General features: G+C 52.4%; 1 protein-coding gene across 1 annotated transcript; it reads left to right on the top strand.

Moving 5' to 3' along the window:
• The first annotated feature begins 1,200 nt into the window (after window positions 1-1,200).
• On the top strand, window positions 1,201-13,164 carry SLC2A10 (solute carrier family 2 member 10). The gene is made up of 5 exons (NM_001192439.3): window positions 1,201-1,284; window positions 7,806-9,074; window positions 9,634-9,756; window positions 11,857-11,992; window positions 12,519-13,164. The coding sequence occupies exons 1-5, from the start codon at window positions 1,281-1,283 to the stop codon at window positions 12,595-12,597; spliced, it is 1,611 nt and encodes a 536-aa protein (NP_001179368.3). The 5' UTR covers window positions 1,201-1,280; the 3' UTR covers window positions 12,598-13,164.
• Window positions 13,165-13,370: the final 206 nt, after the last annotated feature.

The following is a 13,370-nucleotide window of genomic DNA, read 5'->3' on the forward strand; positions in this document are numbered from 1 at the left end:
TGAAAAGTGAAAGTGAAGTCGATTAGTCGTGTCCGACTCTTTGAGACCCCATGGACTGCAGCCCACCAGGCTCCTCCATCCATGAGATTTTCCAGGCAAGAGTACTGGAGTGGGGTGCTATCGCCTTCTCCGTATAACCTGTTAGAACTGCCCAGTTATTTCTGTGTCAGTTGGAATAAAGTCTCATCCTGACCTCGGCCTCCCAAGGATTTAAATGATCTGGGTTTGCCAACACCTACCCTGGACTCTGGGCTTCCCAGGTGGTGCTGGTGGTGAACAACCCGCCTGCCAATGAAGGAGACATAAGAGCCTTGACTTCGATCCCTGGATCGAGAAGATGCCTTGGAGGAGGGCATGGCAGCCCACTCCAGTATTCTTGCCTGGACAATCCCCATGGACAGAGGAGCCTGGCTGGCTACAGTTCATAGGTGAAGAGTTGGACAGAGACTGAAGCGACTTAGCATGCATGCATGCACCTTAGACACTATCTCCCCCTGTGCTCCAGAAACTCTGGCTTCATTTGTTTTTATGCTGCACAAGCTCCTCCCTGCAGGGCCTTTGCCTTTGGTCTCCCTTCTGTCTGGAAGCCGAGATCTTAGCTCAAAAAATCCCCTTCCCACCCCCAGCTAAAGCAGCCACCTGTGGCTGTCTAACCCAGCACCCTAGCTTAATTCTCTGCCTGGCCTTCATCACTAGATGGTATTTCTCTGGTTCTTTTGGCTATTTATCTTTCTGCTTCCCACACCAGAAAGTAAACTCCACAGGAATAGAACGAACTGTCTTTCTGGTTCTCCCAGCCCATCCTCAAGACATAGGAGAGTGCCTGAAGGCAGATGGGAGGTGTCCAAACCTAAGTGTTCAATGAATGGAACATGAATCCGTGAAAGCCTGAGCGGCTGAAGTGGGTGTGTGTCAGTGCGGATGTACACACGCTCGCTGGAGAGGCCAAACTAGCGTGGATCGCAGTGATTCTGACTCCTTTCCTCTAGGAGGACAAATTGTGGGCTCCCCACCCGCAACCGGGATGACGGTGGGTGGGGTCCCAGCCGGGCCGGGCGAGACTGGCGACGTCCCGAGCACACCGCCGTCCCGCCCCCTGAGCACAGGGGCCCTAAGCTGGCCGACGTGGCGGCGGCGCTGCAGGCGGACAGGCGGGGAGGGAGGGACGGAGGCGGGCCGGAAAGTTTGTCCGGCTGCGGCTGCCGAGACAGGGACTCGGCGGGGGCGATGCACACCCAGTCCCCCGGCGCTCCCCGCTCGCCTCGGGAGCCCTGGTCACCATGGGTAAGTCGCGATCGGCGCTGCGGGTAGAGGGGTGCTTCGGACCGGGAAGCCCCGCGACCCCATCCTTGCGCGCGCGCACCCTCTGCACGCCGCTGCCGCTCCCAGACCAGATACCGCCCACTCGGGTGGCCGCCGGGACAGCAGGCCTTGGCTGGGGGCTGGGAAGGGACTTGGGCCCACTTCCTTCCACGCTCCTTTCTGCCCAGAAAAAAGTGACCTGAGAGGGCTCCTTAACTTGATACCAGGAGTTTTTTCTGGGGCCCTACCCTCTCCTGACCGCTTGAAGCCTTGCAGCGTCCCACGAGTGAAATTGCTCCTATTCTGCAGACGAAGAAGAGGCTCCGAAAGGAGCAAACTCATTGATGGATTCGCTGAGCACTTCTCTCCAGGCACTGTTCTAGGCTTGGTATGCTGCTCTACACAAAACAGACAAAAACCTCTGCTGTCAGATGCCTAATAGACGGGAGATAGAGGAAAGTGGGGGCGGGGTGTGGGGGGCGGGGGAAGATTAGGAAACTTATTTGTTGCTCCGGGGGACTAAGGTTTGTGTTTTTCTCTCTGGATTCAGAAGCCTCAAAAGGTCAATCATTGATCCACCTGGCAGACATTGGTTTGGGGGTTGGGGATTCAGTGGACCTGTATGTAGATTTGGGGGATCAGAAAGACAGGTGGTGGGGGGTTTCCAGCCCTCATTCTCCCATTTCCCAGGTGCATCCTGATCTAGGACAGGGTAGTTAACTTCTCTGACCTTAGTTTCCGCATCTCCAAAACAGTCACCAGGAAACACCCCATCACAGGGAAGCCATGTGAATGACATGAGAATATGAACTTAAATACTCCATATACCACTTGCACATGGTAAATGGTCCGTTAACGTGAGATTTCTTTTTTTTTTTAATCACACCCAACATCGGAACTCTGGAATCAGATTACTCAAGTTCAGAATCTGCTCTGTGACTTGATAAACTCTCACCCTAGGCAAATGTCCTTACTTCTCTGTGCCTCAGTTGCTTCAGCTGTAAAATGGGAACGGCACCAGTGTCTGTGACACAGGGTTAATGCAGGAATTAAGGCAGCTGCTACAGGTATGGCTTCTGGAAAAGGAAGTGAGCTGACTGATAGTATCAACAACAGTCTCACTTATATCACCTGTCGTTGGGACACTTGGAAGCCAGCCGTCTGGGTGAAGATATTTGCATGGGTCAGCTTCACCCCTGGCTTTTCCCTGGAGTTGCAAGGGAAGCCACGGCAGATCTCTGGCTGGGGAGGGATCCAGTTCCTTGTGCCTCTGGCTGAGAGGCTGCTCTAGAGTCATTCACCGAAGGTGCCCTGCGACTTGCGGCTGGTGACATGTGCAGCCATGAGCTGGGTTTTTCCTCTCCACCTGCCCCTTGATTCTCTCCCCTGGGAAGCTCTGCTTTCAAGAACTGAGGGACTTCATCCAGCGTGAGCCAGTTTCACATACTGTATTTAGACAGACAGTCCATAGAAAGGGAGTCGTTTAGTCGCTCAGTCCTGACCGACTCTTTTACGACCCCATGGACTGTAGCCCACCAGGCTTCTCTGTCCATGGGATTTCCCAGGCAAGAATAATGGAGTGGGTTGCCATTTCCTCCCCCAGGGGATCTTCCTGACCCAGGGATCGAACCCAGGTCTCTTGTATCTCCTCCATTGCAGGCAGATTGTTTACCTGCTGAACCATCTACTACCTAAACTCAGGCTGGGCTGTCATAATTTGGAGGCCAGGATTTACTCCACTTCCTGTCCATGGCCACTTCCAGACCCTGAATCCACCAAGACACTCAAGAGCCCAAATCCTTTCTGTCTGGATCCCCTATGTCCTGAATTCACGCATTCATTCAATCATGTGTTTACTCAGCCAGTATTTACTGAGTGTCCACTGTATGCCAGGAACTGTCCCCAGCATCAGGAGACAACTGAGAACTCACAAAGAATTCATGTCCCTTTAGGGCTGATATTCTGGTTGTTGAGCCCCCCCAAACATGTAAAATGTATAGTTATTTCATATGATGACAAGTACCATGGAGGAAAACAAGCAGCAAAGTGGGATATGAAGCGCTGGATGCCATGGGAGCTTGCAGTTTTAAGTAGAGCACCAGGGAAGGCCTCATGAAAAGGTGATACTTGAGCAGGACCAGAGGGAAGCAGGGGTGGGGTCGCTGAAATGGAGGGAAAGGCTTTCCCAGCAGAGGTGAGACCTGGTAAAAAGCTTTGACTTGAGACGGGCATGGAGTGAGGAGGAACCGCAAGGAGGCTGGTGCAGCAGGAGCTCAGCGAGAGGAGGCAGGTCCTATAGGGCCTTGAAGGTCACTGTCAGGACTTTGGCTTTTTTCACAGAGAAAGAGGAGCCTTGGAGGGCTCTGGGCAGAATAATGTGGCCTGACTTGTGCTATCATAGGATCTCTCTGGCTGCTCTAGAGTATTAAATTAAGTTCAAATGTATCTGACACAGTCCTTGGAATGGGATGTGGAGATACTGCTGTGGATCCTGACTCAATCTTTCATTCACTCAGTAGAAGCTTTAATTGGCCCATCTTAGGTTTCAGGGTGGGGCTGGGGCCTAGAGACACGGAGACAGTAAGTCTCTGTTCTCATCATGTCCTGTTTAATAAGGAAAACACATCAATTTCACGATTACTTAAGCAAATGCAGAAGATAGCAGAATTGGCTGGAAGAGAAAAATATGACTTGGAAAGTTGAGGAAGATGTACAGGAATTAGAGTCTCTGTCAAACTAGCTTGACCAGGAAAAAAAAAAAAAAGTACTTATTTATTGGTCCGGGAAAAATCTACGGCTTCAGGCATGGGTGGATCTAGGAGCTCAGGCAGTGTAGTCAGGATTCCCTGCTGGGGAAAGATGACCCTCAGCTGCTCCAGGCAGGTAAACTACCAGCTCAGAACCCCTTAGCAACCACCCTGGGCTGGACTGTCTCTCACTGGCTCAGGGTCAGCCACGTGGCATTCACCACTGCCCAAGGCCGGAGAACCTGCTAGGTAGTCAGATCTGGGTCACAGACACAACGTCTGGAGCTAGGTGATGGGGGCTGGAGGTGGGGAGGTCAAGTCCACCCAGATCCAGAGACTTGAGAGATGAAGACAGGAGAGGTGAAGGCAGCTCCCCACAGAGCACAGGGGACTGAGGCCAAATCACAATGTGTATTACCAGAGCCCCTCAGGGAGGTGAACTGGGACTGAGGAAGATGAGTGAGCATTTGGGGAACAGAGGTCGGGAAGAGAGGGACCAGGTCGTGTAGAGGGCAGAGCAGCATGAAACTCTATGATGTGTGCTGGAAACAAGTGTTTGCAGGGTGTGTCGGAGGGGTGGGGGTAGGGGTGGAGAGGAGAGGCGGCCAAGGAGGTAGGCTGGGGCCACCAGCTCGTGCAGGGACTGGGAGGTCATGCTAATGAGTTAGGACTTAATAGAGCAGGTGGTGGGAGCCTTGGAAAGCTTAAATACGTGGGTTTGGGAGTCAGATGGGACAGCGTTTGAGTCCTGATCCTGTTGCTTCCCAGCTGTGAGAACACTTTGTTTCTCACAGAACACTTAGAATCTGAGCCTTAGTTTCCCCATCTGTCAAGTGGGGGTAATGAGAGCAGTACCACCTAGAGTTGTCACCAAGGTGACTTGAGAGAAGGCACCTGGAGTCTTTGCAGAGAGGAGACACCCTGTCAGTGACACTTGTTATTATTACTGTTTGATCTTCCTTTACCGTTGCTGTTCTGCTCTTACCACTGAGGCCCGAGTCTGTCCTTCAGCATTTTCCGGTGGAACCTGTGGACGGTTAGCTTTGGCCCTGGGTCCTTTGGCTGGGTGCCCATTCACCTCCAGAAGAACCCAGGACATGGCAGAAAAGTTCTGTGTTTGCATGGGATTGCCTCACATTGCCTCACTGCCTGGACGAACCTTCCCTTCTGGCAGTGAACTCTAGAAACTGAGGGAGGTGGAGCAGAAGGGGGTGACAAGGGGCAGGACCTGGGTCCCCAGGGTGTTGGTTGATGGTCATGAAGAGGAAGGACTAGGCCAGCCAGGGAATGGTAGGGGTTTGTTTCCTGGGGGGCAGAGGTGATGCAGAGAAAAATGAGCTGGGTAGGGGGAGGTGATTCCTTCACCTATGAAAGTCCTCTCCCTGCCCCTGCACAAAAATTGCCTAACATAGATGGGGTGAGGCAGAAGTGAGAAAACAGTGAAATCTTATTCTGCCAAGGTTTTATACTGGAGTACCTAAGGGTACAGACTGTGGAACCAGACTGCCAGGCTTTGAATCTCAACAAGCTACTTACCATTAATACTCTTCATCTTAGGCAAGTCATTTCGTGTCTCTGATAATCGGTTTGTATGTGTGTGCTCAGCTGCTCAGCGATGTCCTACTCTTTGTGACCCCGTGGACTTTAGCCCGCCAGGCTCTTCCGTCCATGGGGATTCTCCAGGCAAGAATACTGGAGTGGGCTGCCATTCACTGCTCCAGGGGACCTTCCCAATCAAACCCAGGTCTCTTGCATCTCCTGCATTGGCAGGCGGATTCTTTACCATTAGCACCACCTGAGGAGCATGGCGATCAGTTTACTCCTTCATAAACAATACAAAAGCCCACCTCATAAAGTTGTGGTGAGAATTAAATGAGCTAGTCCACGAAAAGGGCTCAAAGCAGTGCCTGGTCCAGAGCAAATACTCCATAAATCTGACTACAATGTTACGAATGTTCTTGTCAGGTCCAGGGTAGGGGGTGGGTGAGGCAGATATGTCTGGATTACTCTAGATGCTTCCAGAAATATTTGTTTAAATATGTGAATTAAAAATTAAGAGCAACCTGTTTAGCTACTCTGCCAGTACAGTAGTTGCTGGCCACATGTGGCTATTTTTACACTTAATTAAAATTAAATAAAATTAAAACCGCAGTTCCTCAGTTACACTGGCCACATTTTAAGAGTTTGATTAAAAAAAAAAAAAGTGCCTAGAGTCCACTGAAAGTGAAATCTGTCAGTGTCCTCCTGATCTGGCCCCTGCCTACCTCTCCTACCTCATCACCCATTACTCTCACTTACTGATCTCCAGCCACTCCAGCCTCCTTGCTCAATAGGCCATGATTAAAAGCCTGAACTCTCTAGTCACATCAACTTTGCCACTTGCTGTGTGAGCATGAAAAAGTTTCTTCACCTCTCTGTGCCTTGGAGGATGATGCTAATAATAGTAGATTTTAAGGTTGTTGTAAGAATTAAATGAGTAAATACATGTAAAGCCCTTAAAACAGAGCCTGGTACTTAGTACCATAGGAGTATTAGCTATTAATAGTTATTTTTCAAATATGCCCCAAACTGTCCAGCTTCAGAGCCTTTGTTTCTGCTATTCCCTTGTCTAGAATGTTCTTCTCCCATATTTGACATGACTTCCACCCTCACTTCATTCAGATCTCTGCTCCAGTTTTCCCTCTTCAGAGATGCCTTAGCTGTCTGGCTACCCTATTTAAAACAGAACCCCTCCATTGCTCTCAACCCCCTTTCAGCTCAGCCCAATCGCTCAGTTGTGTCCGACTCCTTGCGACCCCATGGTCTGCAGCATGCCAGGCTTCCCTGTTCATCACCAACTCCTGGAACTTGCTCAAACTCATGTCCATCGTGTTGGTGATGCCATCCAACCGTCTCTTCCTCTGTCGTCCCCTTCTCCCCCTGCCTTCAGTCTTTCCCGGCATTACCTGCTCTTTTTTTTTTTTTAATGACATCTATCACCTATTCATTTATTATCTGCCTTTTTCTACTAGAATGTCAGGTCCTTGAAAACACCACTGTATTGCCAGCCCCAAGAACACAGCCTAGTGTGCTGTAGATGCCAGATAATTTTTTGAATGATTGGATGGATGAATGAATGGATGGATGGGTGTGTGTGTGTGTATCTGGGTAAATAGTGAATAGAATACAATGACGGGTGGATGAATATATTTTTGGATAGATGGATCAATAAATGGATGGATGTTTGGGTGAATTAAGGGGTAGATGAGTGGACCAATGAATGGAAGAATATGTGGTGGATGAAGCAGGTGGGTGGACGGAGGAGTGGATGATGAAGGGATGGGTAAATTGATCAATAACTGGATGAACAGATGGAGTGGATGGATGAGGGAAGGAGTGGATGGATGAGGGAAGGAGTGGATGGGTGAGGGAAGGAGTGGGTGGGTGAGGGAAGGAGTGGGTGGGTGAGGGAAGGAGTGGATGGATGGGTAGATGGATGGAAGGAAGGATGGAGGGAGAGATGAATGAAGAAAGAAGTGGATGAAGGGATGGATGAAGGATAAAGGAAGAAGTGGATGCATGCGTGCGTGCATGTGTGGGTATATGGATAGACGGATGAATAAATGAATAGATGGATATATAGAGGGATACACAAATAGATGAGTGAGTAGATGGAGAGATGGAGGGCTGGACAGATGGAAAGGGACAGACGGATGGACGATTGGATGGTCTGGCATGGACACATTCTGCACCCACCCCATCACTTTTGTTTTTCAGGCCGACCTTCACTCCTCCTGCCTCTGTGTGCCTCGGTGTCCTTGCTGGGTGGCCTGACCTTTGGCTATGAACTGGCAGTCATATCGGGTGCCCTGCTGCCGCTGCAGCTTGATTTCGGGCTGAGCTGCTCACAGCAGGAGCTTCTGGTGGGCAGCCTGCTCCTGGGGGCTCTCCTTGCCTCCCTGGTAGGGGGCTGCCTCATCGACCGCTATGGCCGGAAGCAAGCCATCCTCGGGAGCAACTTGGTGCTGTTGGCAGGCAGCCTGAGCCTGGGCCTGGCCGGCTCCCTGGCCTGGCTGCTCCTGGGCCGCTCGGTGGCTGGTTTTGCCATCTCCCTCTCCTCCATGGCCTGCTGCATCCACGTGTCCGAGCTGGCGGGCCCACGGCAGCGGGGAGTGTTGGTGGCCCTCTACGAGGCAGGCATCACCGTGGGTGTCCTGCTCTCCTACGCGCTCAACTATGCACTGGCCGGCGCCCCCAGGGGATGGAGGCACATGTTTGGCTGGGCCGCTGCGCCCGCTCTCCTGCAGTCTCTCAGCCTCCTCTTCCTCCCTGCTGGTACAGTCGGGGCTGCAGCCCGCAAGGACCTCATCCCGCTGCAGGGAGGCGAGGCCACAAAGCTGGACCCAGGGAGGCCGAGATACGCCTTTGTGGACCTCTTCAGGGCCCGGGACAACATGCGGGTCCGGACCGTCTTGGGGCTGGGGCTGGTGCTTTTCCAGCAGCTGACCGGGCAGCCCAACGTGCTCGCCTACGCCTCCACCATCTTCCAGTCGGTCGGCTTCCAGGGAGGCTCCTCCGCTGTGCTGGCCTCCGTGGGGCTCGGTGCGGTGAAGGTGGCGGCTACCCTGATGGCCATGGGGCTGGTGGACCGAGCTGGCCGCAGGGCGCTGCTGCTCACTGGCTGTGCCCTCATGGCCCTGTCGGTCAGCGGCCTCGGCCTCGTCAGCTTTGCTGTGTCCCTGCACTCAGGCCCAGCTTGCCTGGCTGTGCCCAATGCCACCAGGCTGTCAGGGCTCCCTGGAGACTCCGGCCTGCCCAGGGGCTTGGCTCCACCGCTGCCGCCCACGACTGACCAGAGCCCCAGGCAGCCAGTCTTATCAACCTCTGAGAAGACCAGGCCTCCTCCCGGAGCCGAGGACCCTACAGCCCTAAGCCTCACTCCCCCTGCACGCCTTTCTCCCACCCCCGAGCACGCCCTGCTGCACTGGACCGCGCTGGTCTGCATGATGGTCTTTGTGAGCGCCTTCTCCATCGGCTTTGGACCCGGTAAGTGGGAGTCTTCTGCAGGTAACTTGGAAGCCTTCTACCCCTCCTAGCGGAAAGCCTGGGGACTGAAACTGTCAGGGTCTCAGAAGGACCAGAGGTGGCTTGACCGTGAGGACAATGAGCTCAGACTCCAGGGCTCCTTGCTTCTTTGAAGCTACTTCTTCCAAGAGCAGGAGCCTAATTTGTGTCTGTCATGTTTTCTTCCTTATAAAGACCCAAAATCTTTTAAGCTTCATAAAGTCAGAATGTGCCCCTGGATGGCTCACTCAGAAGGGTTGGCTGGAAAGGAATTTAATAAATAGGGTGACCAACCATCCCAGTTTGCCTAGGACACTGAAAGTCTGGGGTCCCAGGAAACCCGTTGGTTTCCTGGGCAAACCCAGGTCGCTGGTCCTTCTAAAGGGAATCTTATGGCCACAGGGGTGAAACAGCAGGGAGAAATGGGTGTCAGGGGCCTGACCCTGCACTGAGTCCCATTGTTGGGGGACTGCCTCCTGGACTGTGGGTGCCAGGCCCTGGGTCCCAGCTACTAGGCATCCTGTCTGCCCTCCTGTTCTAGTGACCTGGCTTGTCCTCAGTGAGATTTACCCCGTGGAGATCCGAGGGAGGGCCTTTGCCTTCTGCAACAGCTTCAACTGGGCCGCCAACCTCTTCATCAGCCTCTCCTTCCTCGACCTCATCGGTGAGTCCTCTAACCTAATTCCCTGGCCCAAGACCCAGAAACAACTGCCTCCAAACAGAGCCCAGGCTTCCATATCGTCTGGGTATAAGTGACAGAAAATCCCATGCAAACCAGTTTATGAGCAAAAGGTAATGTTTTTGTCTTAAGTCATGAAAAGAGGAGGGTAGTAGCTGTCTTTAACCATGACTGATCCAGAAGCTTCAACAAAACTGTGGGCCCGCTTTCATACTCTCTTGGCTCTGCCTTCCGTGCTGTGAGCTTCATTCTGGGGCAGACCCACTGCATGGCTGCAAAGATGACCACAAGCAGGGCTCTTCATCTTGGCAGCCTCCTGGGAAGGAGACCCTGTTTTTTCCAATGGCTCTCACTCATGTCCTGGGACTGACTCTCATTGGCCCAGCAAGATCACATGCCCATCACTGAACTGTCACTGGAAAGCTGCAATATTCTGATGCCCAGGCCTTGGGTCACATACCCAGTCTAAACAAGGTGGGGTGTTAGACACCCCACTGCATGGACTGAGAGTTGGGGGAAGGTTCCCTGAAGGAAAACTGAGGTGCTAGTGAAAGAATGAGAGGGGTTGAGAGACAAAGACAACAGAAGATATGACCTGCGAAATTTCTACTTCATTCCAGGCCCCGTTAGTTGGCAGCAGGCGGGTCAGGGGGCGGGGAGTGGAGGAATTGGCTTTATTGACAACCTGGGAGTTGAGGCTGAAGGGGGGATAGAGTGGAAGTGTCCAGTTCTCCTCGGTCCAGGAAGCCATCCCTGACTGGTGGCGGGGGATGAGTTTGTTCTCAAACCCGGAGTTTGTTCTCCGGGTAGGGTGTACAGAGATTGGGAGCCCTGAGTGTGGGTCTTTGCTCTCTGCCCCGATCAAGGCAAGTCCATTCTCCCCCAGTAACTAAAAGTTTCCACTCTACGCCAGAGGAGTTTGCATTTTTTTCCTATTTGCAGCAGCAGAACAATTCTCCAAATAAAATTTTGTGCAGAAGCTCCACAGAAGTGCCTGACAACATCCAGAACTTTCAGACACACTGTAAAATCCTCCAGGCCAGAGAAGAGGGGAAGGTCCCCTCCCCGACCCACCCCTACCCCTAGGGAGAACGTGTCTGAGACCAGCAGGAGCCACAACCTTTCCTTTCCATTCTAAACTTTTCAGCTTAAACTGGCTCGTGCCCGCCTGCCAGCAGGAAGCTCTGCTCAGATCTGGTTTGAGTGACATCTCTTCCTACCTGGCATTCAGACCCAGTCTGAGTGCTGGTGGGGTGGGGTGGGAATTATATGGGCCCAGAACACCAGGGAGGGGTGTCCAAGATGCAGAGGATACTTGTGACCCAAGGCCAGGGGTCATCGGGGCCCAGGTGATGGGTGGCTGGGTGGGGGGGCTCCACCCCCAAGGCACAGTTCTGAGAGTTCAGTTTTTTTCCCACTTCCTGCAGCCAAGGGTTTCCCCTTCAAAAGAGGAGCCCTTGGGGGCTGTGGGAAATACTGGTGGAAGAACCCATCCACCATGCCTGTCCCCTACACCCAGTCTTTGGGAATTCAAATTTCTCACTGGTGCCTCAGTTTTCAAGCATTCCTTTTATGTGGAATGAATGAGAGATAAGAGAGGAAGGAAGGGAGAGAGAGGAGGAAGGAAGCAAGGGGAGGAAGGGCTTCTTAGAATTGTTTCATATTCTATCATCCCCATCTCACAGATTGGGAAATACATCCTTCCCAAGTCTAGCCAGGTAATCAGAAGACTAGAACTCAGTCCTTCTCCCAGCCCAACACTCTCTCTCTGCTGGTATAAGCATTAAGTGGAGGTCAAGCTTCTCAGGTGACTCAGAGGTAAAGAACCCACCTGCTGACACAGGAAACACAGGTTCAGTACCAGATGTTTTGTGGATTTGGGTCCTGGGCCTTTGCCTGCCTCTGGGACAACCAGTCCCACTCCTGCTTTATGGTACTTTTATCTGACAGTGTATTGGTCATTCTGCAGATCTACCATCTGGAGAATCTGTTCAAGGTGAACTGATTTTCAGTGTTTCACCTGGAACACTGGTCAACCAGTTGGCCCAGGCTAAGCTCTGCCCACATTCCACCCTGTTGTCCCAGGTGCCATTGGCTTGTCCTGGACCTTCCTGCTCTACGGGCTGACTGCTGTCTTCGGCCTGGGCTTCATCTATTTATTTGTCCCAGAAACAAAAGGCCAGTCGTTGGCAGACATAGACCAGCAATTCCAGAAGAAATGGTAAGGTGGTCAGGGCTGGCCAAGGAGGAAGAGTGACTTCAGACCGTGAGCACTTTGCTTCGGGATTTAGTCCTTACACTTGGCCTTTGCAGAAGAGTGTTTTTCTTCTCTTCCTGTTGTTCTTACTGCCTGGACACAATGACTTTTATCCTATCTTTGTATACGAGCTCTTCTCCTTGAGTGGGATGGGGAAAATGGGACTGGAGGGCGGTGATGTGGGAGAGGCTGGTTGGGCGTGATGTCACTTCCCAGCAGGAGGGACAGGAGCTAGTCTTTGTGTTTAGGAGGGTCACCCCAGCTGTGATGGGGGTATCTGGCTGTAGAGGGCACAGGTGGACCCAGGAAGACCAGGGGGAACAGCTGGGCCGTTCAAAGGAAAGATACATTAAGGCAGAAAGCAGGAAGGCTCAGGTAGGAGTGGGGAGGAGAAGGGATGGGGACCCCAAGCATGGCCCACTCCCATCACCCCCAGGGAAGGCCGCCAGGCCCTGCTGACCTCCGACCCCACCTGCTCTCTGCGCTCCAGGTTCCCCCTGAGCTTTGGCCACAGGCAGAGCTCAGCTGGCGTCCAGTACAGTCGTATCGAGGTCTCTGCAGCCTCCTGAGGGGGTCCATCTGGAAGGTGCTGGAACCGTGGCTCTAGTCTTCAGCTTCCTGCTTGCCTGGGCCCCAGAACACAAGGGCTAGATGGCCCTTCAAGACTTGCCCCTGCTCCAGAAGAGGTCTGTTTTGCTGGGGGAAGAGGGATGAAAGTCTGAGAGCTGCAGTCTTCATTTTGAGTCTCAGGCTCAGAGGGTTCCTGAGGCTCTGCCTTCCTGCCTCAGTTTCCCCACTGACTCCGCACATCTCTGCAGTAATGACATGATGAGAGCATCTCACGGTGACTCTGCTGCTCTGTGGGCTTTCTCAAAGAATCTCAAAGGTACCACCCTTGGCAGGAAGTCACTCCTGGAATCACCCCTAAATCCAGCAAAGTATACCATATTATCTGCTCTCTTTCTCCATCTGGCTGGGACTTTTGTGGGGGAACACCTGCTTTTTGGTACTCAGATCTCATTTTGTCAACCCCTCCAATTCCCTTGCCCAGAACACTTGTCATTCACCAGAGACTCAGATGGTTGGTAGGAGGCTTGAGATCTAGCCCTGACTGTAGGTGTTCTTGCTGTCTGACTGTGGGCCTCAGCTTCCCTTGTATGTACAATGGGGGATCTGAACCAGGTGGTTCTTAAGATATCTTCAGAAGCCAATGAGTCAGAATTTTAAATGCTGGCAATACCACAGATAATCAGCATGGGCCCTGCTTTCAAGTTGCTAGTCATCCCTTTGGGGGAGATAAGTTTTAATTAGGGGAAAGGTGAAGAATTCCAGAGTTGTGTGC

The sequence above is a fragment of the Bos taurus genome, chromosome 13 (assembly GCF_002263795.3).
Source record: "Bos taurus isolate L1 Dominette 01449 registration number 42190680 breed Hereford chromosome 13, ARS-UCD2.0, whole genome shotgun sequence".
NCBI lineage: Eukaryota > Metazoa > Chordata > Mammalia > Artiodactyla > Bovidae > Bos > Bos taurus.

Excerpts from the sequence above, each read along its gene's own strand:
- SLC2A10 (NM_001192439.3), top strand. Across the intron at positions 9,075-9,633 it reads CTCCATCGGCTTTGGACCCG|TGACCTGGCTTGTCCTCAGT; the intron begins GTAAGTGGGAGT and ends CTCCTGTTCTAG. Across the intron at positions 9,757-11,856 it reads CTCCTTCCTCGACCTCATCG|GTGCCATTGGCTTGTCCTGG; the intron begins GTGAGTCCTCTA and ends CTGTTGTCCCAG.